Here is a 25,478-nt window from a genome sequence, read left to right on the forward strand (position 1 = left end):
ACTGCAGACAGTTGAAGACAGACAGTATGGCAACTGAATTTTTAAATGTTCATGGGGAGATGGTGCATGACCTTTCTAGGAGCCATTTCAATGTGAACTTCTCATATGAACCTGCTAAAAGTGCCCATCACACCACCCCTCCCTCAGTCCAACTCTACGTCACACCTCTGCAGCCATCATCTCTTACTGCCCCCAGGAAGCCTCCTGGCAGATGTTGTGCAAGATATACTGATGCTAAAAGGAGGAAGCAACTTAGAGATGTGGCAAAGAAATATGCACATCATACTCCTGAGGTGCACTGCGCAGCAGTGGCCAAGTACCAGCAAGTCCCAAGGAAAGGTGACCATCCCTGCAGGCCTGGGCACAATAGTGATGACCCTAGCAGACCTAACAGACACGATATACTCTGATATCGTCACTATCACGGAGAAGTCCATGGACGAGCTGTGCAAGTGAGCCATTCTGACCCCCAAGAATGACAAGGCTGCCATCATTAATGAAACGCAACTTACCTCCCTTGAAGGGGTAGAAATGGAGTACAGATCTGTGGACTCAGTGGTACAAATGGATGATGAGGTCCACTACCCTGTGGAGTTCCTCAACACACTCAACCCTCCTGGCTTCCCAGCCCACAAGCTTCTCCTCAAAGTGGGGGCTCCAGTGATGCTGCTCCATAACCTCAACCCACCCAAACTCTGCAATGGCACCGGACTGCGAGTGAAAGCCCTCCACAGGAACGTCATCGAGGCCACATTGTTCACTGGCAGTGCTCGGGGGGGGGGCGGGGAGTCAGTGTTCATACCACGCATACCATTCATACCATCAGATAACCTCTTCGAATTCAAGAGACTGCAGTTCCCCCTCTATGCTATGACGATCAACAAGTCCCAGGAGCAGACACTAAAGGTGGCAGGAATTGACTTGAAGGAGGATTGCTTCTCACATGGGCAGTTCTACGTGGCCTGCTCCAGAGTGAGCTCACCCAGCAGCCTGGTGATCCTAGCACCTGAGGGGAAAACAACCAATGTGGTCTACAAAGAGGTCCTTCAGTAGAAAAAAACCAGTTGTATGTATTTTTCACTTTATTTCTTGCACTGCAATCTTTTCCTTTTAAAAATCTCTTCAATAAATGTTACATTTCAAAATTACCTTCATCATTTTTCGGTATCAACACGCTTCACTTTATTCAAACACCTCTGTGAAGCTTGGGTACTATGCTATTATACTACAAAACCAACTCAACCCCCCTCCCACAAACCAAAAAATGTTACATACCCATAAATATTATAACTGGATTTAAAGTAATTAAATACTGTAGCGAGGCACGGGCATCAAGCTAGTCTCTATATATATATATAAAGGCAAGTGTCCTGACTGACTCATCAACACCCAGCACAATCAATAAATATTGAATTAATAAAGTCTAACCAATAAATAATCATAAATATTTATTCATGTCACTCAGTTCAGTCAATCTCTAAATAATCAAGACAAATCTCATTTGGTGTCCTCACGCACAGACCATTACAACAGGGCGGGATTATATACAAGAAGCAATTAAAGAGCCCTGCTTGGTGTTATCCTGCTAAGGAATCACAACTACTGCATGAAATATTATAAAGGACATTATAAAAAGCAAGAAAGGTCTAGTTCACTAAGACCCTTAGGTTTCAGGCTATTTAATGTAAAAATCCACTGCGCCTCTTTTCTAAGCAATGTTCTCTGTAAGTCACGTATAGGAATATTCTGGTCCGAAAACAGAACTGTAAATTTGAAGTCATCCTCCTGATGTCCACAACTCTCAAAATGTTCAACCAATGGAGCCTCTGATACTCTTAAATGTACACGGGACATATGTTCTAAAAAGCAAGTTTTTAACTGCCTTGTAGTGCTTCCAACATATAACCTATTGCACTTGCAAATAATTATATAAACTATGCCCGTAGACAGGTAGTGAAAAATTGGTCAGCTGTGGAATTCTGTGTTCTGAGGTAAAAATCAGGTAAAGGAAACTGCAGACAGTTGAAGAAAGATGGCACTAGACTCCTGAATAGGGATAACATGCTTCGCTTTACTCAAACACCTTTGTGAAGCTCAGGTATACTACAAAACCATCTCAAAAAAACCCCTTGCAAACCAAAAAAATGTTACATACCCATAAGTATTATAACTGGATTTAAAGTAATTAAATACCATAGTGAGGCACGGGTATCAAGCTAGTTTTTCAATATATGAATTAGATTAAAAATAAACTAGTTCTAATTACATCAGAATCTAGGTCCTGTTTTCCCTGTTCAGGTAAAAGCACAGATATTTCACACACAAAAAACTCAAGCCCCAAACTGTACTTCTGGCTACCTCTGAAACAGACAGAGGGTTGGGGGGAGGGGTAGAGAAGAAATGCCTGCATTGCCCCCTCTTAAAACTAGTGATTAGAATGGGCCCCAATCTGGAACAAAATCTGTGTGCAGAAACCTGTTTAAGTGGGGGAAGAGCCCCTGCTATGTTAGGTCTGACTTTCCATTATCTTTTTTTCTATGAAAGCATCTAATGAATACTAGGTGAAGTGGCTCCACCCCATCCTAGCCTAGGGTGGTGCATTTGGTCTGTTCTCTGCCTGGCTCACCCCTGCTGCTTCTGAAGCCTCTCCAGTGGTTCCCTTGGCAACTTGGGGCCTGTGCCTGCCCAGTTTGTGCTGCTCATAATCTCCTGTTGACCTTGCTGAGGAGGAACTGCCTGGGCAACTGCAGGAGAGTGAGTCAGCTGAGTGGCTGCAGGCTGCTCCCCAGGGTTGTGCCTGGGTGTTTGCTGTTGTTGTCCTAATGGTGAAGATGGCCTGGGGCTGTGTAAAGTCACCTGCAGGTGAGGTACTGACACAGGCAGTGCTGCAGGGCCTGAAGACAGTGCCTGCTGCTGCAGGGCTAGTGTGTGTGTGTGTGGGGGGGGGATAGGAGGACGGTGTCGCCAGACACTCCATTATGGTGGGTGCCCTGCAGGGCAAGTAAAGAAGTTCCCACCATACTGCCCCAGTGGATAGGAAGGATAGAAAATTGAGATTCCTGTGGGAGGAAGATTTATTCATCCTCCACTTTCTTTCAGATTTTTGTATCATCAGTCAGTTATGTCTAGAAACTAGCTGTTTTTGTGGTAGGAAATTGGGCTGTATTTAGAATTGTTACCTGAGGACAGGTGTAAGCTGGCACTATTTTTAGCCTCATCCTTCATAGTTAGGGTTTAGACAATATCATCCTCATCAGTAAGAGGGTTCTGGTCAAAGCCATAGGAAATATCAGGGCCAATGAAATAAACAGAGGTCTCAATCCCCCCATGCCCTCCCTTTGTCTCAAAAGCAGGGGCTTTCTCTTCCAAGCACCTTTAAGCCGCTTTCCCGTTCTATCACTTGCAATAATATTACTAATGATCATTGGTCTGTAATGTTGTCTGGTTGTTATTACTTACAGTTTCGAGTTCCCCTGTTTGTTCCCCTTCAGATAACCCCCCAGTTCTTTCTGCTCTATTGTTGGACAAGATACAAGCTTTACTTGGGAAATTAGCAGTGGAGCAGGTGCCTATACATGAGAGGAGTTGAAGTTTTTATTCCTGTTACGACTTGATTGATAAGAAGCAAGGGGGAAAGAGGCCTGTTTTAGTTTCAAGGCAGCTAAATAAATATTTGTTTGTAAAAAAAAAATTCTTATGGTTTGAATTTCAGATATCTTTCCTTTGTTAAGAGAAGAAGCTTGGTTTGCTACCACAAACCTACTGGATGCATACTTTCATATCTCTATAAATGTTTCCCACAGGAAATTTCTCCATATTCAACATGGAGATTTGTTTCTCCAATATGTAGTCCTCCCTTTTGGGCAGGCTACAGCCTTATGAGTGTTTACAAAGGTAATGGTGGCAGTAGTGGCTAATCTAAGAAAATGTGGCTGTGGTATATATAGGTCAACATGAGGATATATGCTTCTCCAGCAAGTAGGAGATAGGATAAGGAACAAAACACAATGTGAAAATGGTAAGTACAAAACAAGAATTCTTTGCTGTGGTAATATACGTTTTTAGTAATGGGAAAACTCTTAGAAATGTTCAGAAGGTTGTTTGCAATCTTAACAAATGATGGAATCTAGAGAATGAAGACGAGTGTCTGGAGGTCAGAAGCAGCCCCGTTTCTCCGGGACTTACCCTGCTGCCTGGCAAAGAAGAGGTCCACGGGGGTTCCGACACGTTGGAGGGGTGGCAGCGACTGCAGCGGAGACAGAGAGCACCACCAGGCACAGAAGAATGCCAGCAGCCGCCATTCTGGCTGCTGACGAAGCCACAGGGCCAAGACGAGGCCTGGCTGCAGCAGCAGTGGCGGGGGCAGACTCAGGAACCATGGAGCAAATGCCAGCTGCAGCAGCGCTGGCAGGAGAAGGCTCCCCTTGCAGCCATGAACCCCAGGGGAGCGAGCGGCTGCCAGCCCCAGGCCGACTCGGAGGGCAGGAAGTACCTCTTTCAATTAACGGATGGTGTATATTGTTGCCCTTGAAAAGCTCTATGAGCGAAACAAATGCAGCTAGCGGTTTGTTGGGCGGAGCCTTCTTCCGTGGCTTCCCAAGGAGGAGCTATGCTACATGACTGCAGAGTCTACCCAGCCCTCCCATTACATAGGCTGGGAGAAGGGCCACTCTGTGAGAATGGATGAAGACTGGCAGAAGATCCAGGGAGGTGGGGCAAAGGGAGTCCTTTAAAATCAGGTTCCTGTGAAGGCTGAGGAGGAATTGCAGGGAGAGGCAGCAGGAGTGTGCTGTCACTCCCAGGGCAGGAGAAGGAACAAGGTGATGCAACCCCTTTCCCTATCATCTGAGGCCACAGGACGCTTGCCTGGGGAGATGGCAGAATGCAGACCATCAGTTGAGGGTGTAAGTGAGGGAGGAGATTCACAGGAGTTTGAAATCAGCTGGGTAAAGGGAAAGGGATAACTATTTCATTCTTTGAAACAAGATACAAGCCACTGATAGAGGAAACCTTTTCAATCTGCCTAAGACTTGCTTCATCTATAAAATTTTGTCCCATTTTCCCTTTTTAGACATGCCAGAGCCTAACTGAGATGGAGGCTGTGTTATCTATGTGGATTATTCACAGGATGAAGGAAGTGGTTAATCATGGTTTGACCAATGATGGAAAGCTATAAGCAGAAGTACTTGTAATATTCTAAAATTGCTACAGTAATCCATTGATTAAATTAATTACTTCAATAAAGAACCAAATTACTGTTTTCCCTTATCTCCACTCCAGTTCTAGTAAAGGAAGAGGCAATTGTTTCAAGAGCAAGGCAAACTTCATTACTAAATGGCATATCAATTATGACTAACAAAGGAAACCATATCCATCCAATTTGCCAAAACAAAATAGCTCCTTTTCATACAATTAGGTATTAGTTCAGAACATGCACATGCTTCTCATTTTTGGTATCAAGTGAATGTTCTCTAGAAAATATGTTATGTTTCAGCATCTATAATTAACAAGTCTAGCTTTTGTTCAAATTTGTATCTATTGTTAGTTTACAAATACAACATAACCTGTTTTTTATTCAACGGCTTTTTTACTTGAACCTGAGAAACATCTCAAATGGTAACATTTATTCTGGCCTAGCAAGACATTCAGGATGCTACAGAGGTATAATTTCAAACCCTGGGAAGGGACTGTGGCAGTATGATAGAGCTCCTGTGGGACGTGTCTCTTGGGCCTCCTCACAACAGGTCACTGGTATTTCCTGCCAGCTGGCCGGGAGTTTCTTCTTCTTCCGAGGGTTACTCACTTGACCCCTCTGTAGCTTTGAGGCTGGTTGCCACTTCACTTCTCTTTTTTGGAGCCTTTTTTGGACACTTGGTAACTTGTGGGGTTGCTGGCTTTTCGGAGCAGCTTCCCTCCATTCGCCCCTTTCGGCTCCCCAGGCATTTGGCGGCAAAATGGCCAATTCCTCCACATTGTAGACATAATCCCCTGTTCCTGTGAATAGCTTGCTCTGTGTCCAGGGAACATGGGTTGAAAGTCTTCTTTTTTTCCCCTTGTTCCATGGGAGGCTTTCTATTCATTGACTGGTGCTGCGTCTTTATGAGTTTCACCACTTGGTTACAGTTTTCGACCTCGCAGGCAAGTTGGATCCATTCCAATAGAGTGGTGGGATCATCTTGCATCAAGGCTTTGGTCACTAAGTCTGGGTTCAGGCTGGCCCGGAAAAATTCAGTTTTGACTCATTCAGACCAGTCACGCACCTTCACTGCTTACTGCCTAAATTCTGCAGCGTATTCCCGGACTGGACAGTTTCCTTGCCGCATTCGCTTTAGTTGTGTTCTGGCCCGTTTCCCCTCCAGTGGGTCCTCAAATTGAGCTTTCAATGCTCGTATGAATGCCTCTAGGTTCTGAAGCTCCGGGGCCCCGGCCTCATAGAGTGTGACATACCACTTTGCTGCCTGACCCCCCAACCGGGACCCTAGATGGCTTACCTGGCTGGAGTTAGTCGGGAGGTGGCCCTATTCCTGAAAAAAATTACATGGTTTGCACTATGAAGTAGCCCAAACCTTCGGGGTTCCCTCTGAAGCATGCCTCTAGCTTCTGCAGCCTCTGCTGGAGCATTTCCACGTGAGGGACCCCTCCTGGTGTGACCAGCATCCCTGGTAGTGGCCAGGCTGGGGGGGGGAGCCGATGGCACGGGTGGTAGTGGTGCTCCCCTCGGTACACCTCTGAGCGGTGGGATAACCAATCCTCTTGGCGCAAATGGTATCCCTAGTGGTGGCCAAACGGGGAGGGGTTGAACCAGCAGCTAGGATTGCAGTGGGGCTCTTAACGGTGCACCCCCGAGCAGTGGGATGACCAGAGCCCCGGCTGGCAGCTGAGGAAGTCCTGCGGGTCATGCTGGTGCTCCTGGCTGCCACAGGATTGCTAGGCCCCATCATGGTGGGGGAGCAACCGGCTGGCCAGCCATGGGTCTAATTGGGCCCCTCCGCGGAGGGATGGGGGGGAAGGGGTCCCTTTAAGTCATTCCTCTGGCCTGCCCTCGTTCCATCTCCATCAGGCCTTGGCCCCTAGGGCACCCGTCATCTGCATATGACCCATCATGTCTTGTAATCCTTGCATCACTTGTGCCATATCCCTCTTTAGTCCAGTCCTTTCCCCCCATACAGCTTGTAGCTGCCTGGAATCAGTCCCAGGGGGTTCCTTTTCAGTAATCCCGGATTTATCCTCCGGCCTCGGAAATTTAGTCAGGTTGGTGGGAGCTTCTTCTAACTTGAGGAGCTCCTCCAGGTCCACCATACTTTGACTGAACACCATGCCCCGGCCTTGCAATTTCTGTTCTTGAGTTGGCTGACCCGCTGACTTTCAGGGCACCCACTCCCAAGGGGTCACTACTAGCCAGCTCAGATGTTTGGCCCCCTTCTTCAGGATGGCCCTAGCTCTCCCCCATGCGTGAGTTCACCTGCACGGTCTCCGGCTACCCCATCTCGATGTAGTCTTCCTAACTCCTGGTTAATTACTTGTTCCCGGGGTAATTTCACTCCCGTGGGTCCGATAGAGATCATCTCAACTTGTGTCGGTGCCGCAGCCGCTGCACTGAGCTCACAGTGCCCGGTGGAGTCTTTAGGGTAAGTTGTAGGGTCCTCTGGGTCATCAGAGTGTCCTACTTTTGAATAACTCGCCATTGTGGAAGTGGTCTCGTCCGTGGTTCTGGTCCCAGAGGAAAATAAGGACTTCTGCCAAAATGTCAGTCCCTGGCAGTTAGGTCCCCAAGTTCTCCACAGTTAACACACAGGTGTTCCAGTTGAAGTAACTTTATTAGAGATCCATTCAGTACAAGGTGCATTGACAATGGGAATTGGCAGAAGTGACGTATGTGGGGCCGGCAATGCTAGTTATAGGGAATCTTCCTGCCTTAGGAAAGAGGACCATTAAGGGGGGGGGGTGCGGTTTGTAGTGATACCTTGTTTTACAGCAGACAGTGAGAAAGATGAGCTTATCTTTGGTTCTCAGGAGTAGTACACTATGAGCCAGATTCAGCTGGCAGTCAAGGACACTGGCTCAGTGGAGAGAGAAAGAGAAAGTAAATATTTTTTAAGATAACCCACTGGCATGGAGCAATAAAGAATTCCCCACACTCTCAGAAGCCAGAGGCAGAACACATATACCTTCATGGCAGATATGCAGGGGCATATGTGACAATATGCACTTTGTAAATTGCACTAAGAGCACTTGCACTTTTTGATATAAATATTGCATGAATCATTTGGATATCTTCTTCTAGTTTCCATAGGAGGTTTCTCCCTTTTGGTGATAAGCAAGGAAAAATGGCATTCATGGGAAACTGAACATGTCTTTACGCTGCAGACACTTCTATTATAGCTCTTCCTCTTACCTACTCCTTAGGGTTGCTAGGCAATGCCTTTACACAGCTCCAGGCAATGCCTAGCAACTGGTAAGTGGGTTGTGGGAGGGGAGGGACAACAATGCATGAGAAAATTTCACTGGAGGAGACAAAGGATAGCTCTAGCAATTGCTGGAAATTCTATGGAAAAATGTTGACAATTTCTAAAGTTACCCCAGAAATGACAAAGTGTAGCTCTAGGATTCCTAGATTCTAACAATTCCTAGAGCTACTTTGTTACTTGCAGCAAGAATTTCCAGTGAATAATCAAGGCTGCATTTAAAAAAATCTGCTCCTGCAGCTTGGAATGACAGTGGGCAACAGTTCCTGGGGGCAGGGGATGCCCTGCACCCACCAGGGGCTTAACGGCCCTACTATTCCTTCCTATTTACAGGTAGTTTTTGAAATATTGTTTTTATAGGAATACTTTTAAAACAAATATCAAAAAGCCACAGCAGGTCTACCAAATAAATCTTGCTGCTTCAAACATGTCGGTGTGAACCACAATACCATTTTTGGCAGCATATAATGCATGTGGCCCTCAGTGGCCACACAACTCTGCATGCTATAAAATAAACTGTTTTGCAACCCTGATTATTCATGGATTATATATGTTGGCATTTTAACTCTAAGCGGGATTGTCAGGTCCCAACACTCTAAAAATGGAAGGGTGTATGTAGGGCAATGAGTTGCTCTAGAAATGACATCATGGGATCAGGATGTGTGTGCCTGCCTCTCCAGCTTATATCCTGGCCTGCTTCCCTCATTTATCTCCATTCTCCACCCCCACCCCCCACTGGCAAAGTGAGTGGCAGCAGGGAGGGTGGCAGTTAGGAACAGGGGATCTCCTGCTTCCAGCAAGGGGCTGAAACCTTGGATGTTTCCACACAGCTCGTTGTTCCTGCTCTTCAAACAGACCCTAACAAAAGTGGTTTCGGAGGGGAGGTCGGGCACTTTTGTCATCATAGCCTGAAATTTCCCGCCTCCCTTTCAAAAGATTGTTTTTTTACTTGGCACATGCACGATTGCATTCAGCTAATTTTGCAAGGTTTCCGCAGCTGAACTGAAAGGGAAAAAGCTTTAGGAGATGAACTGGGCGGAGATTAGGAGGATTCTTCAGAGCGCTTTTAAGTGTTCATAAGCCAAAGAATGAAAAAAAGCTGCTCTGTTAACCCAGCAGAAGAAAACACTAGAGAAACTGTTCCCAGTAAACATGCGGAAAAGGTGGTAACAAACAATATGCATACATGTTTCAAACATAGATGTGAGGAAGCCTGATGAAAAGCCACCAGAGTTCTGTGGGTTGGCCATGCCTATAAGGATGTGTGGAAACGGCCCTTGTATGCAACTCTGATGGAAAATAGACATTAGTTACAATTTTCCTCAATAAGTAAGCTACATTTTCACAGATGTTTATTGAAAACACTTAGTTGAAATTTGCCAAATAACTTTACTTCAGCCCATGGATCATGATTCATTGTACTATCTATAGCAGTGTCCTATATCTGAAGAAGGGAGCACTGTCTCTTGCAAGCTTACACACTTAAAATCCTGCTGTGTCAGTAATAGTACATAATACTCAAGCTCAGACTAATCAGAAGCATCATATGTGACACAGAATGTGGAGACAACTATGAGAAAATCATGTATTTTGTTATTGCTGCTTTTTTTAAATAATGGTATTACTCTTATACAATTTTATTAAAATACAGAAACATATTTGTATTGGAAAAAAGCTGTGGATTTATAACATAGTTAAGAAGAACATTTTAGTCACCCAGGTTAGACTGTTTATTTTTCTTCCTTATCATGTATTTAGGCTAGTCTTTAATGTAATGCACATTGCTGAAATTTGTCAAAGGAAAAATTACTTAACAGAAGCAAAATAAATTTCTTACATGTCTTGCTGTAGTCAGAAATTTCTGAGACCTTGATTTTTTAGATAATACTTTAAGAAAAGTTGGATGGAATCTCTAGCAAGACCACTTCATAACCTTGCATATGGGTGAAGTTTGCAGTGAAAATGCTATATAAATGTTCAAGACAATTCTTGAAATATTTTAATAAATTTTGAACTATTTTAATTGTACGGCTGAATTATCTATAAAGACAAGTGCCCCGACTGACTCATCATTGCCCAGCCCAAACCCCTCGACCTAGAAACATGAAATTTGGGGAGTACACCTAAGGGGGTAAAATGTGTTTTCCTATAGGGATACAGCTTCCTTGTGTGGCTGGCAGCCTGCTGCTTGCTCCCCCCCCCCCACTGCCAGATTGGCCACTCTTCCCTGATTGGGCCAGCTTTTCAAGGTCATTTGCATATGTGGCTTGATTGGTCCTCACCCTCCACATTGTAAACAGTATGCAGTTGCTACTGGGAGTCACTGAATGTGTCCTGAGGTCAAATGCACCTCCTAGTCTTCCCCTAAAAGTTCACTAGGGCCACCAATCTCCTTGTGGGTCTGGCTTTCCTGCGTGGCTGGCAGGCTGCCGCCTGCTTGCACCCCCCCCCCCTCTGATTGGTCAGCTGTGGAACTCTGTGTTCTGGGGTAAAAATCAGGTAAAGGAAACTGCAGACAGTTGAAGACGGTACAAGACTCCTGAATAGAGATTTTATATAAAAGTCAGTATGGCAACTGAGTTTTTAAATGATCATGGGGAGATGGTGCACGACCTTTCTAGGAGCCATTTCAATGCAAACCTCTCACATGAACCTGCTGAAGTGCCCACCATACCACCCCTTCTTCAGTCCAACTCTACCTCACACCTCTCGCAGCCATCACCTCTTACTGCCACCAAGAAGCCTCCTGGCAGACTTTGTGCAAGATACACCGACACTAAAAAGGAGGAAGCAACTTAGAGATGTGGCAAAGAAATATGCACATCAGACTCCTGTGGTGCACCAAGCAGCAGTGGCCAAGTATCAGCAAGATTATCCTGAGGTGCACAGAGTGGCAAAGTCTCTCTATGAGCAAAGCAATCCTGGAAGACGAGTAGAGAGGCGCTCACTTCCACAGAAGGGCAAGGCTTACTCAGGCATGGCCTATGATCCTTTGCAACCATCAAGCTGCCTCTTAACCTCATCCATGCAGAAACATCCCTGTTCAGCATCTCAAAACAAAGCAACATGGCCCAAGTGCTGCGGAACTGTAAGCTCATTGTTTGGAATGAGAGCACCATGGTGCACAAGGGGTGTTTTGAGGCACTGAGCATAATCCTCAAAGATGTCAGGGGCAAGGAGAGAGTGATGGGGGGAGTCACCGTGCTGCTGGCTGGAGACTTCTGGCAGACTCTGCCAGTAGTCCCAAGGGAAACTCGAGCTGATGAGATTACCGTGTGTGTCAAGGCATCGTTTCTGTGGCCCCTCATCAGGAAACTCTCACTAAGAAAGAACGTAAGGGTCCACTTGAGAGGTGAGGTGTCCGCTGGGGAATTCTCTGACCTCCTACTAAAAATAGGGGGTGGAGAGTATCCAGAGTCCAAGGGAAAGGTGACCATCCCTGCAGGCCTGGGCAGAGTAGTGACGACCCTAGCAGACCTAACAGCCATGATATACCCTGATATCACCACTATCATGGAGAAGTCCATGGACTGGCTATGCAAGCATACCATTCTGACCCCCAAGAATGACAAGGCTGCCATCATTAATGAAACACAAAACTCCCTTGAAGGGGCAGAAATGGAGTTCAGATCTGTGGACTCAGTGGTACAAATGGATGATGTGGTCCACTACGCTGTGGAGTTCCTCAACACGCTGAACCCTCCTGGCTTCCCAGCCCACAAGCTTCTCCTCAAAGTGGGGGCTCTAGTGATGCTGCTCTGGAACCTTAACCCACTCAAACTCTGCAATGGCACCAGACTACGAGTGAAAGCCCTCCACAGGAACGTCATCAAGGCCACATTGTTCACCGGCTGTGCTCGGGGGAAGTCGGTGTTCATACCACGCATACCACTCATACCATCAGATAACCTCTTTGAGTTCAAGAGACTGCAGTTCCCCCTCAAGGCCTGCTTTGCTATGATGATCAACAAGTCCCTGGGTCAGACACTGAAGGTGACAGGAATTGACTTGCGGGAGGACTGCTTCTTACATGGGCAGTTCTACGTGGCCTGCTCCAGAGTGAGCTCACCCAGCAGCCTGGTGATCCTAGCACCTGAGGGGAGAACCACCAATGTGGTCTACAAAGAAGTCCTTCGGTAAAAAAAAACTGGTTGTACATATTTTTCACTTTATTTATTGCACTACAATCTTTTCCTTTTAAAAATCTCTTCAATAAATGTTACATTTCGAAATTCACTTCATCATTTTTTGGCTTCAACATGTTTCGCTTTATTCAAACACCTTTGTGAAGCTTGGGTACTATGCTATTATACTACAAAATCAACTTTTAAAAAACACTGCAAATCAAAAAATGTTACATACCCATAAATATTATAACTGGATTTAAAGTAGTTATATACCGTAGCCAAGCACAGGTATCAAGCTAGTTTTAAATAATGTAAAAGAAAAAAACTTTTTTGTCTGCATTCATATTTTGCTGAACTAATTCTGGGGAGAAAACTCGAAGTGTTATTGTAGCTGAATTTAAATCAGATTTTAATTTTTAAAAAACTTTTAGCCATAACAAATTTTCTATAAAATAATCTGGTTTAAAATGAAACGAATTTAATAACAACATACAAGCTGCATTCAGTCAACACAAACAAGTCTCTCTTTGTGACTGGTACAAACTTCGCTTATTGCTTCTAGCTGAGATTATTTAATTTTGGAGAGTGGGGGTGTTGCAGGGAGAGGCACATTTATGACAAAGGAGAAGTAGCAGAATAAAACAGAAAAGAAACAATGGAAAGAACCTTTTTGTGAAGATTAGTAAGTCTACAAATGTCTGTCATGGTTGAAAGTTGCATGATACCTTGTTTGAAATTGTGAACATTGAAGTTACCTAAAATATAGACAATTGGAGAAATGGAGAGCTGGAATCATCATGCTTCCTCCTTCTGTGAACATAACCTCACAATTTGTGCAAGATTATGCTGTTGGCATAAAAGGGAAGTGGTACAATTCCTGATGCGTCTTCCAGCCACATGATATAGAATTCAGTACTGACTGGAGAACAGAAATCCATCAAATAATTTCTTCTCTTTCAATTCAATTTATTATAGTCAAGAGACCAGCATTAGAAAATATCAACAGGAAGTTTAAATTTAAGACACATTTTAAAATCATTTAAAAGTCATAAAAATGAGACTGTGCACCTAAGACCTTTAAAAAAGAGCGTTAATTCAGAGTTCCCTCAGTCAGGCATTTCTACTTCCTGATTGCTAATGTTCAAAATTTTGCTACCGCATAGGATACAGATTTCCAGGTATCTTCTAAAAGACATTTCCGAAGAATTTCAGTTATAAAATTTATATAATGCTGCAATGGCTTGAATCTAGCAAGAAGCGGAATAATTTATTGAGACCTTTCTTCTTGATATAAATAATTTCTTCTGTTAAGTTTTTACACTGATGTAACCTGGGATCCATTCTATATTATTTGTTCTCAGAAGAGTTGAACAGATTTGAATACAAAGACTTTCTGATCGTAGCCATTATAACCACTGTGCTACATCAACTCCATATTCCATACACATTAAAATCACAGAATCATAGGATTGGAAGGGACCTCTAGGGTCATCTAGTTCAACCCCCTGCACAATGCAAGAAATTCCCAAATACCTCCCCTCCCCCATACACTCCAGGAGAAAAATTGTAATCAGTTATCACCATGTCCAGGACAATTAACTTCCTTTCCAGAAAAAACTCTATTCCAGCTACTAGCCCAGGGATGCAGAGGTATGGGGAACGGCATACTGAAGTCACTAAAAGCCAGGGAGCTAAGAGCAACTAAGTAATTTTGATTCCTTTCAAGGGAGTGGATGGGTATTGTTTTAATCTGTTTATAAGCGGCCTTGGAGATATTGTTGATACATCTTTAAAATAAACTGTCACCTTGTAAAGGATTCAGTGTTACCCAGACCTCTATGAACCTACCTTTCTGTCCTTGGAGAAATAGACTTACACTAGTGGCCAAAATTGTGGAAACCTTTTGGAAAAAGTGTATTTTTGAGGTTTGATGGCTCATAACACCACTTTTTTTGGAGTAATACCATAGAATTATATATCAATGGAAAGATAATTTAATCAAGAATGTAATGCAATAACCTTTATGAAGGAATTTTTTTTAGAACAGTAGTTATAAAGAAGAAAATTGAAACACATAGAAAAACTGAGTTATACAACAATTCTCACCATGTCAGTTAATACTTAGTTGGGTAACCTTTCGCTTTAATTACGGCCTTACAACGCCTTCCCATGGAGTGAACCAAGTTTTTTTGTTCTGCAGCTGTTATAATGTGAAACCACGATTGAGTTATTGCTTCTATTAATTGCGTTTTATTGCTGGGTTGCTTCTCACTAACCAGTTTCTTTAGTCGGCTCCATAGATTTTTGATGGGGTTAAGGTCTGGGCTATTCCCAGGCCATTCCAACAGTGGAATATGATTATCTTGAAACCACTTTTTGCACACAGCAGCAACATGACATAGAGCTGAATCTTGTTGAAATATAAATGCTTCATTATCTTGGAAAAGATCACGTGTGGAAGGCTTCAGTTTGGGCTCAAGTATTTCATTTTGTATTTTGGGCATTTATATTGCCATTTATCACACAAATTCTGCCCACACCTTTTGATGTCATACAACCCCATATCATAACACTAACTGGGTGTTTCATGGTAGGTGTAATGCAATCAGGATGCAAATCTTCTCCGATTCTTCTTCTCACTTATTTTATGCCATCACTACCAAACAGGGAGATTTGGGTCTCATCACTCCAAATAACATTGTCCCATTATTCCACTGTCCAGTTAACATGGGTTTTAGCCCAATTTAATCTTTTCAACCTTTGTTTGAGAGATAACAATGTTTTTTTTCGTGGATTTCTAGCATTAAGACCAAATTCCTCCAGTCTGCGCTGAACAGTCCTTGCACTCAACTTCACATTGAATTGCGACTTCCGGTTTGGGATTCATGGAGGTCTGATGCAGCTCCAACTGCGGAGCTGACCGGACTGCCGTTTTAAGCGGCCGGCGGGGGCAAAATAGCCCGCGGCCGACTGCTCTCAGGCGGAGAGCAGGCAAAGAACACTCAAGACCTCAGGGCGTGTTGATCTCAGGCGAGGGGGGGCTCTACGCAACGGGCCCCCTCATGACCCTTGAGGTCCCACCCTGTGACAGGTCGGCTAGGATCTCTGCGGCAGTTTCGGGGCCAATGCGGATTGCATAAGACCTACGTACCCAGGCTTCAACAGGGGAAAGAGGAGTAGAGGAGAAACGAAGATTGAAACAGTGATTACAACCCACAGAAAGTGAATGGGAAGGTAAAGATCACTATCTTCTGATACGGGACAGATTGTTAAAAGTAAAGAAGATTAAAAGTAGATTTTAAAACTGCAACAGGCTAACTATAAGGAGGAGAAGACTCGGCAAGAGTCGAAACAGAAAAAAGACTAAGTTTAAAGAAGTTATTAAAGAATTTGGACTATTGTTTTGAATACTTGCGGTTATGGAGCTGTGAGAGAATTTTACCATCGCGAGAGCTACTGCGGGAAGTCGGGAGACAGGAAGTACGTAATAACAATAGAGTTGCTGGAGAGAAGCGGCCCCTGCCGGAGGGCAGGAAGAAGGGAATCGCCATCTTTGAAAGGGGAAAAGCCGCGGCTTCAGCGGAAGAGGAAGTAAGCCATTTTGGATTACAAAAACCATAGAAGAACCATAGAGAAAAGACGCCCGACATTTTGGATTTTCTAAAAGTTTTTTCTTTGCAAAAAGACCGGGACATTTAAATTAAAAATTAAAAAGACACTAAATTCTACGCCACTGAGTTAAGGAAGAGGGCGGACTCGTGGGAGCGAGCTAAGGCAAGCCCCACGATGTCGAAAAAAGAGTGGCAATCGGCAATAGAGAACCTAGACAAAAAACTCTTGGAAGTGATTAAAGAACTTAAGGACATGAAACCGGAGCTGATCAAAGAGGTCAAACAGACAGTGAAAAGTGAGCTGTCAAAAGTAAAGAAAGGTATGGAAACAATGCAAAATGAACTGCAAGGAACACAGCAGAGAGTTAAAGTAGTAGAAGGCGCGGTGGAGAATCTAGCTGACACGCAACAAACAGAGATGAGGCTGATGAGGGGGAGAATGGCGGTTGCGGAAAGTAAACACATGGAGAAGCAGCTAAGATTTCGTGGCTTGCCGGAAGTGGAAGGAAAGACAGCGCAAGAACAGATGACTGAGGTGTTAGCTGAATACCTGGGGAAGGAGGAGGAGGAAGTTGTGGCTATCCTGGACGTGGTATATCGTGTAAATTCAAGAATTGCGACCCAGAGGAAATTACCAAGAGATGTGATTGTGCAATTCACGACCCGAAATATGAAAGAGAAGATTGTGACTAAACAGTTTCAAGATCCATTGGAGATTGACGGCAAGACGATTATCATTATGAAGGAATTACCCAGATCGGTGTTATTGGATCGGAAAAAATATAAGGCGCTAATTCAGATTTTGAAGGACATGAAAATCAGGTACAGATGGGAATTACCAGAAGGAGTGTCCTTTGAATTTGGAGGGGCGAAAAACGCATCAGATCTGAACGAGAGATGGAGCGATTTATAAGAGACAATGAAAAGGACTTACCAGCAACAAGATTATGATTATGGAGTGTAAAGTTTTATCTTGGAATGTAAATGGACTTAATGCACCGAATAAGAGAAAAAGCATTTTTCACTGGCTATTAAAACAAAAATGTGATATTGTATGTTTGCAAGAGACCCATATTCGAAAACAAGATGTAAAGTATCTAAAATCAAAAAAATTGGGCAATGATTTTGCAGCGGCCTCTAATAAGAAAAAAAGAGGAGTAGTGCTTTATATTAAAGAGGAGCTGCAGCCAAAGTTTGTAATGAAAGATGTGGAAGCCAGACTTATAGCAGTGGAATGCATATGGAATTTAAAGAGAGTGCTGGTAGTTGGAATTTATGCACCTAATGGAGCAAAAGAAAGCTTCTTTGAGGATTTAAGGAAGCAACTAGATGAACTTTCATATGACCAGATAATACTTGCTGGAGACTTCAATGGAGTGACAAATTTGGACTTAGTCAAAAAATCATCAACTGCACAAAAGAAGAGAGGACTGCTACCAAAGCTGTTTTTTGAATTGATACAACAGGAAACCTTAGAAGATGTATGGAGAAGACAAAACCCGAAAAGCAGACAATTTACGTTCTACTCCGCAAGACACTTTACACTATCGAGAATTGATATGATCTGGGCCTCAAAAGACTTAGCGTTATGGACTAAGGAAGTGGAAATAATGCCAATGGTAGGCTCGGATCATAATCCAATTATGTGGAAATTGGGGAGAAGGAGCAAAAGGAAAGGATGGAGAATAAACGAGGACTTACTTCAAGAGGGAGAGAATATGGAGATGCTGAGAAGAGAGACAAAGTTCTTCATACAATACAACATGAATAAAGAAGTACCAACCAATAAGGTTTGGGACACTTACAAGGAGGTAATTAGGGGCATACTAATGGACTTAAATGGAAGAGCCAGAAAAAAGAAAGAGGAGACAGGAGATTATGGAGAAAATAAAAGCCAAAGAAATACAGTTAAAGAAGAGACCAGGGAAAAAGAAAATTTATCAGGACATTAAAATATTACAAGAACAGCTGACAGCAATGAATAATAAAGAATTGGAGTGGAAATTTTATGCTAAATTGTATAATAAGAAAGAGGTGAATAAAGAATCAATAGCGACATATTTGGAGAAAATGAAGCTCCCAGTAATCTCGGAAGCGTGGAGAGACAGACTGAATAACGAAGTAACGGATGAGGAAATAAAAATGGCAATACAATCAACAAATTTGGGAAAGGCGCCAGGGCCAGATGGACTTACAGCCAAATTTTATAAGACAATGGCCAACGAACTGGTACCATTCCTAAAAGAAGTGATCAATGGAGTATTAATGGATCAACAGATTCCAGATACCTGGAAGGAAGCTAACATTTCATTGATCCCCAAAGAGGGCCAAGATCTGACCAGTGTGAAAAATTACAGACCCATATCCTTACTTAATAATGACTATAAAATTTTTGCGAAGATACTGGCAGAGAGAGTGAAGGGATGGCTTTCGGAAGTTATTGAGGAGGAACAAGCAGGTTTTTTACCTGGTAGACAAATCAGAGACAATCTAAGGACAGTGATCAATGCTATTGAGTATTATGATAAGCGTTGTGACAAAGAGGTTGGTTTCTTCTTTGTTGATGCCGAAAAAGCGTTTGACAATTTGAACTGGGACTTTATGTTTGCCACTATGGAAAAGCTACAAATGGGAGATTCATAAGAGCAGTTAAAGAAATCTACAGAGACCAGAATGCAGCAATTGTGGTGAATGATGAGACTACTAAGAAATTGACTATAAGTAAAGGAACAAGACAAGGTTGCCCGTTGTCTCCGCTGTTATTCATTTTGGTATTGGAGATATTGATGATACAAATACGACAAGATGAAGAAATCCGCGGAATAAAAATAAAAGACTTTTCTTATAAGGTCAGAGCATTTGCGGACGATATAATGTTAATTGTGGAAGACCCAATGGAGAATATGCCAAAAGTGATAGAGAAGATCAAGGAGTTCGGAGATTTGGCAGGGTTTTATATTAACAAAAAGAAGTCAAAGATACTATGCAAAAATATGACTAAGCAAAAACAACAACTGTTAATGGAAATAACGGACTGTGAAGTAACAACTAAGGTGAAATATTTAGGAGTTGAACTGACTGCAAAGAATATAGATCTATTCAAAAATAACTACGAAAAATTATGGACTCAGATTGAGCAAGATTTGATTAAATGGAATAGATTGAATTTGTCATGGTTGGGAAGGATTGCAGCAGTTAAGATGAACGTGTTACCAAGAGTAATGTTTTTGCTACAGACAATACCAATTATCCGAGACTCTAAGCAGTTTGAAAAATGGCAGAGGAAAATATCAGACTTTGTTTGGGCAGGCAAGAAGCCTCGAGTGAAAATGAAAGTTTTACAAGATGCAAAGGAAAGAGGCGGAATGCAACTGCCCAATCTAAGACTTTACTATGATGCAATCTGCCTAGTGTGGCTGAAAGACTGGATGACGCTGAAGAATAAGAAATTATTGGCCCTAGAGGGATATAAAAAAATATTCGGATGGCATGCATACCTATGGTACGACAAAGTGAAAGTGAACTCTATGTTCTTACATCATTACATACGGAAAAGCCTATTTGCAACTTGGAAGAAGTACAGAGACTTTCTATAAGAAGGAACCCCCATGTGGGTGGTTCCATATGAAGTAATAGATCCGAGAGCTGTCGATACTGAGCAACAGTGTTTAACATATAAGGAGATAACCCGAATAGAATCTTCCAAACTTAAAATAAAGACACAGGATGAGTTATCACCCAACTATGACTGGTTTCAGTATAGGCAGATCAGAGATCTTTACAACTCGGACTGTGCAAAGGGAGGCATAAGAACAGAGAATTCGGAACTAGAGCAGACACTTTTAAAAGAGGATAAGAAGGAAATTTCCAAGGTATACCAAGTACTGTTGAAATGGTATACTGAAGATGAAATAGTTAAAGTACAAATGGTGAAGTGGGCCATAAATTTTAACAAAGAAATAACAATGGAGGCATGGGAACACTTGTGGAAAAACACAATGAAGACTACAACGTGTACTAATATTAAAGAGAACATTTACAAAATGATCTATCGTTGGTACATGACACCAAAGAAGATTGCGCTAGGGAATTTGAACACTTCTAATAAATGCTGGAAATGTAAAAAACATGAGGGCTCTCTGTACCATATGTGGTGGACGTGTGAGGTAGCTAGGCAGTACTGGGGAGAAATAATAAAAGTAATAAGTGAGATTCTACAATTTCAAATCAATAAGAACCCAGAACTCCTGCTACTGAACTTGGGAATGGAGAACATTCCAGCTCAATATAGAACATTGCTATTTTACATGACAGCAGCGGCCAGACTTTTGTATGCGCAAAAATGGAAAATACAAGAAGTGCCAACTATTGAGGACTGGACTTACAAATTGCTGTATATGGCCGAAATGGACAAAATGACAAGAAAATTGAGAAATCTGGACCCAGGACAGTTCAACACAGACTGGGAGAAGCTGAAGCAATATGTGATGAAGAAATGGGAGATGGGAGGAGAACTGTGGCAGTTCGAGAACTATTGAAACATGACAAAATGTAGAGGGGGGTGACTTTACCGGAGGGTAGAGAGAGAAATGAAAATGTCTAAGCAGTTATCTTGTTAGATTGTCATATATAGAAAAATATATAGAATATGGATAGAAAATAACTAACTATAAGGACCGACTAATTAATAATGTTTCTGGTATAAACGTGTAACATGTTAAACTGAATAAGTCTACCTGAAGAAACATATGGATCAAATTGATTGATAACTTTTGACGATAGTTATATAGATGTATAATTAAAGAAAGAGGAAATTAATAATATAATTAAATATAACTAAAGTAGAAGGAAGACAAGACATGTAGAAAAAGTAATATACAGAATATAAGTTAAATTGGTTGACTTATATGAATGCATGGATTATATGGTTTATATGGTATATGGTTTATAGAAATATTTGAAACCAGGAAATTATGAAATTATGGAAAAAGGGACAAATTGTTTGTCTAATACGGAAGAAGGGACTTAAAGATAGGGTACAGAGTGTTAAAAATAGTTAAAGAATTATTGCTTAGATTAAAGGGAGAGTATATGTTTGTTAGATAGATGAATTTAAAATGAGCAAGGGAAAAGGGACAAAGGGTTGGAAAACTGTTGGAAGTCTACAAAAAAGGGGGGAAAGGGAGGGGGTTAGAAATTGGGAAACGGGAATTGATTGTAATGTAAAATTAAATGATTCTAATTCCAATAAAAAATTTTATTAAAAAAAAATAAAATAAAAAAAAAACTTCACATTGAATTGCGCCATTTCGTTCTGTATACACCCCGACAGGGTGGATTTGATTTAAATCAAACTGATTTAAATCACGATTTAAATCACGATTTAAATCACTAGTCAGTAAGGCTTGATTTAAATCATAGTTTTCTATATAAAGACTAATTCTTGCTGGTATAACTTTAATATGCAAGTAGATGAAGATTGTTCACAAACTGTCATCAGAATAGGCCAGTTCTTGATATACTGCTCAAAACAGTCCACCACAGAGTTCCATCTAACATCTTGTGGGAGCGTTAGCTTGGTTCCACCCATCCTTTTCAGAGCTGCTGCAGCAAAATGATTGTTACGGAAGTATTTAGCAATTTCAACTACATTAGTCTTTATTCCTGGAACACTTAAGTCTTTGGCTAAGAGGTGCAGCAAATGAGCACTGCAACCATATGTTATTAGCTTTGTATTCCCTTCCTGCTCTTCTAAATTTCTTCTCATCTTGGATACATTTGCAGCATTGTCGTTAAGGTCTTTTTCTCAACTCTGTTCATGTTATAACATTTTTGCTGTGAAGAAGAGGCATGTGATCTCTGCTGAGCTGACACAAATTCAATTTTGAGAACTGCAAAACCAAGCATCTGTGATAATATCTTGTAGGCAGAGAAACTGCCCAATAATCTTACAAAAACCTCTGGAAGAGCATGACATTGTGAATGGATTAATGGAATTTATTTACCCAAAAAAATTAAACATATACAGCCTTATTCTACATAATTAAAAACTAATCTTTATTTCATGATGGAATAACCTTTGGATGGTAATATATTTTCCTCAAAAAGCATTTTATTTAAAAAAATCTGATTTAAATAAAAAAAATCCAATTTAAATGAAAAAAAATCTGATTTTTTTGATTTTTTAAAAAAAATCATTGATTTTTATCCACCCTGCACCCTGATGATTTTCTTCTGTCACCTAGGCTCAGCCTCTCAATTCTTCTATCATCCCTTGCTTGTGTGCACCTTTTCCTATCTTTACCAGTCTGGTTTTGTAGTGACTGAGTTGCCTTATACCTCTTCGAAAATTTAGAAATGCCACCTTTGGTTAAGTTTCCACCAATTTTTCTTCTAATTTCTTCATAACTGTAGCCTTGTTCACTTAATAGTACTATTTTACATCGCTTTCTGGGTGACCAGTCAACTCTTTGTGCCATTTCTTTAATTGTATTACATTGAATGGCTACATTCAAATGAAGGAAAGCTACTTCATATCAACCTAAGCAAGTTATGCTTCCTTTTCCTGGTTATTTGGCTATAACATTTGATAGAATATAGATAACTGAACAAACTTTGTTGCATTACATTCTTGATTAAATTATCTTTCCATTGATATATAATTTTATGGTATTATAAAAAAAATGGTGTTATCAGCCATCAAACCTCAAAAATGCACTTTTTCCAAAAGGTTTCCACAATTTTGGCCACTAGTGTATAAATCATGGGAATAAGGGTGACAGATGTCACAGGAATGAATGAAGGTAATATACAAGCCATAGAACATATGGATCTTTTATGGGCTCTTGTTCTAGCTTGGCAAAGAAAGCTAGAAAAATAAAGTGTTATAGCAATATAGTCTTAAAGGCTCAGAAAATTAAGGCAAAATCAAAAGGCTTGTTGAATGTGCCACATATATTTGTTAACTTCACAATTTACCGACTTTTGTTGGCAATACTAGTGATTCTGGTATTCCTAGGTGCTGATTAAGTTTTGACTCAACTCCCCGGAGTTAGGCTACCTGACAGCAATGAAAAAGACAAATATAATGTAAATGCCTTCTGAAATGCCATACTATACACAGTGGTGATGGTGGAGAGTAGTGTCAAATCATAGCTGACTTATGGCAATCCCTAGTCATGGCAAGAGACTAACAGAGGTGGTTTGCCATTGCCTGTCTCTGCAACCTTGGTCTTTGTTGAAGGTCTCCCATCTAAATACTGAGGCCGACCATGCTTAACTTCAGAGATCTGATGAGATCGGGATTGCCTGGGCTATCCAGGTCAGGGTACTACACACTGTAGACAGTGAATATTTCTGTGATATTAACATATTACTTACCTTAACATCCCTGTGAATTATGTTATTATCATGACAATAGCGTAGTGCTTCCAGTATCTGTCTCATGTAATGACTGCAAAACAAAAATATAAATACAATTATAAAATTTATAAAGATAGCAGTCATTTTGTTCACGTTTTATTTGACTACAAACATCTTTAAAATGCAAAATAAAAAGGTACTGCTAATATAATTTCGTCCTATATTTAAATGGAATGTACTTTTTAACTCTTAGGAACAATACAAATTTCTCACAATTAAAATTTTTGTAGAATTTTAGCAAAAGAAAAACACAACACAATACTTTTTCCCTAATAGCTAATCCCTAGAAACAGCAGAAAAATGTAAGATAATCCTACCCTGCCAAAGAGATGGCCTGTAATAAGATACATTAAGAAAGGTATGTGTTGGATCCAGCAAAAGAGTTCATAGAAGAAGTTGGTAGAGCAGATGTTTCCCTGCCTTCCCCAAACAGCCTGCCATTTGTCCCAAACTCTTGAGGGTCAAGAGAACTTCACAAGCAAAATGTGCCACAGGTTGGAAAGGTGTAACAATGAGAGGGATTCAGATAAAAATTGCCTCCCTCCCCTTCATCCAGTGATGCAAACCATGTACAGAAGAGGGAGAAATGTGGTTTTAAATGGATTTCCCATTGCTGCTAAAGTGTGCACGTTGCTATGAGGCTCTCATGATTCTCAGAGAGGTGAAAATGAAATCCTGCCCTCAAGTCATAATTGACATATGATGACCCTAGTGGGGTTTTCATGGCAAGAGACTAACAGAGGTGGTTTGCCATTGTCTGCCTCTGCAACCCCAGTTTTTGTTGGAGGTCATCCCACCAAGGCCGCCCCTGCTTTGCTTCTGAAATCTGATGAGATCAGATTCTCCTGGGCTATCCAGGTCTGGGGCTCTCGGAAAGGTGCTCTAGGACAAATGACAAGCTGTCTAGGGAAATATTTGCCCCACCAATTCTTCTATGAACTCTACTGCTGGGTCCAACCTGGTGTTTTGCCAGGATGCACTCATGAGCTTTGGGGTCAGGACAAGCACCATACATACAAAAACAAACCCAGGGCTCTCCTCTCAAATGTTCCCTCTAGAGCAGCTCTTGGTACATATAGCAGAAGATAAAATGTACACACAAACAATACTTATCTTTTCTGGTTATGGTGCTAGTATATAAAATACATATTGTTGCTTGTGTCTTAAGAATTTGAAATATTTTTCCAGTTTTAGCTATAGGATATAATTAAAACCTCCTCAATACACAATGTAGCTTAGTTTAAGCTCAGGAACAAGACTACAAATGGAAGCATTATGAAACTATTCTGTCTGAAAATCCTGGAACACTGAAGGCAGATTTTACAGAGCTATCATAATAAATACAACTAAATATCATCATCATCTTATTTAGCCAGAAATATTATCAGGGTAGACGGTGAGATTGGGAAAGACTCCTGGGTAAACGATGGACTATTTTGCTTCCTTCTGGTAGATATGTAAAATTATTAAGTCTACGTTTACCAACTTCACCTTATTTTTGGGCATGTAATAAGGTGAGGTGAGATATACCAAAGCAATAATATCTCAAGGAGAAAATAAGTTTCTTCGAGAGCATATACCTATTCCTTATAGTAGTTTTTGCAGTCAAGATGATTCTGGCAAAGGATGCATTTGAGAAAGGCAAGATACTGATTCTATACTGGCAGAAGGAAAGGAGCACTGAAGGTCAGGTATCCCACAAAAATGTCCTAGAGATGATCATACAAATTGCAGAAGTTACTAAACTTAAAGCAGAATGGCCTCCAAGATTATGGCACGTGCAGGCAAATAAATTTCCCTGTTACAACCTTTTTTCTAGTACCTAATGCTGGCCTGATAACCCATTTTCATGT

At 41.5% G+C, this 25,478-nt stretch overlaps 1 protein-coding gene across 4 annotated transcripts in view; it reads right to left on the reverse strand.

Annotated features, from left to right (window-relative positions):
* CASK (calcium/calmodulin dependent serine protein kinase) overlaps positions 1–25,478 on the reverse strand; it is a 361,240-nt gene that overhangs the window by 188,840 nt on the left and 146,922 nt on the right. For all 4 annotated transcript variants that reach the window (XM_054974058.1, XM_054974057.1, XM_054974056.1 and 1 more), the window contains exon 5: positions 23,584–23,656. In XM_054974058.1, the coding sequence (XP_054830033.1) occupies positions 23,584–23,656 (73 nt within the window). The remainder of the gene's footprint in view (positions 1–23,583; positions 23,657–25,478) is intronic.

The sequence above is a fragment of the Eublepharis macularius genome, chromosome 3 (assembly GCF_028583425.1).
Source record: "Eublepharis macularius isolate TG4126 chromosome 3, MPM_Emac_v1.0, whole genome shotgun sequence".
NCBI lineage: Eukaryota > Metazoa > Chordata > Lepidosauria > Squamata > Eublepharidae > Eublepharis > Eublepharis macularius.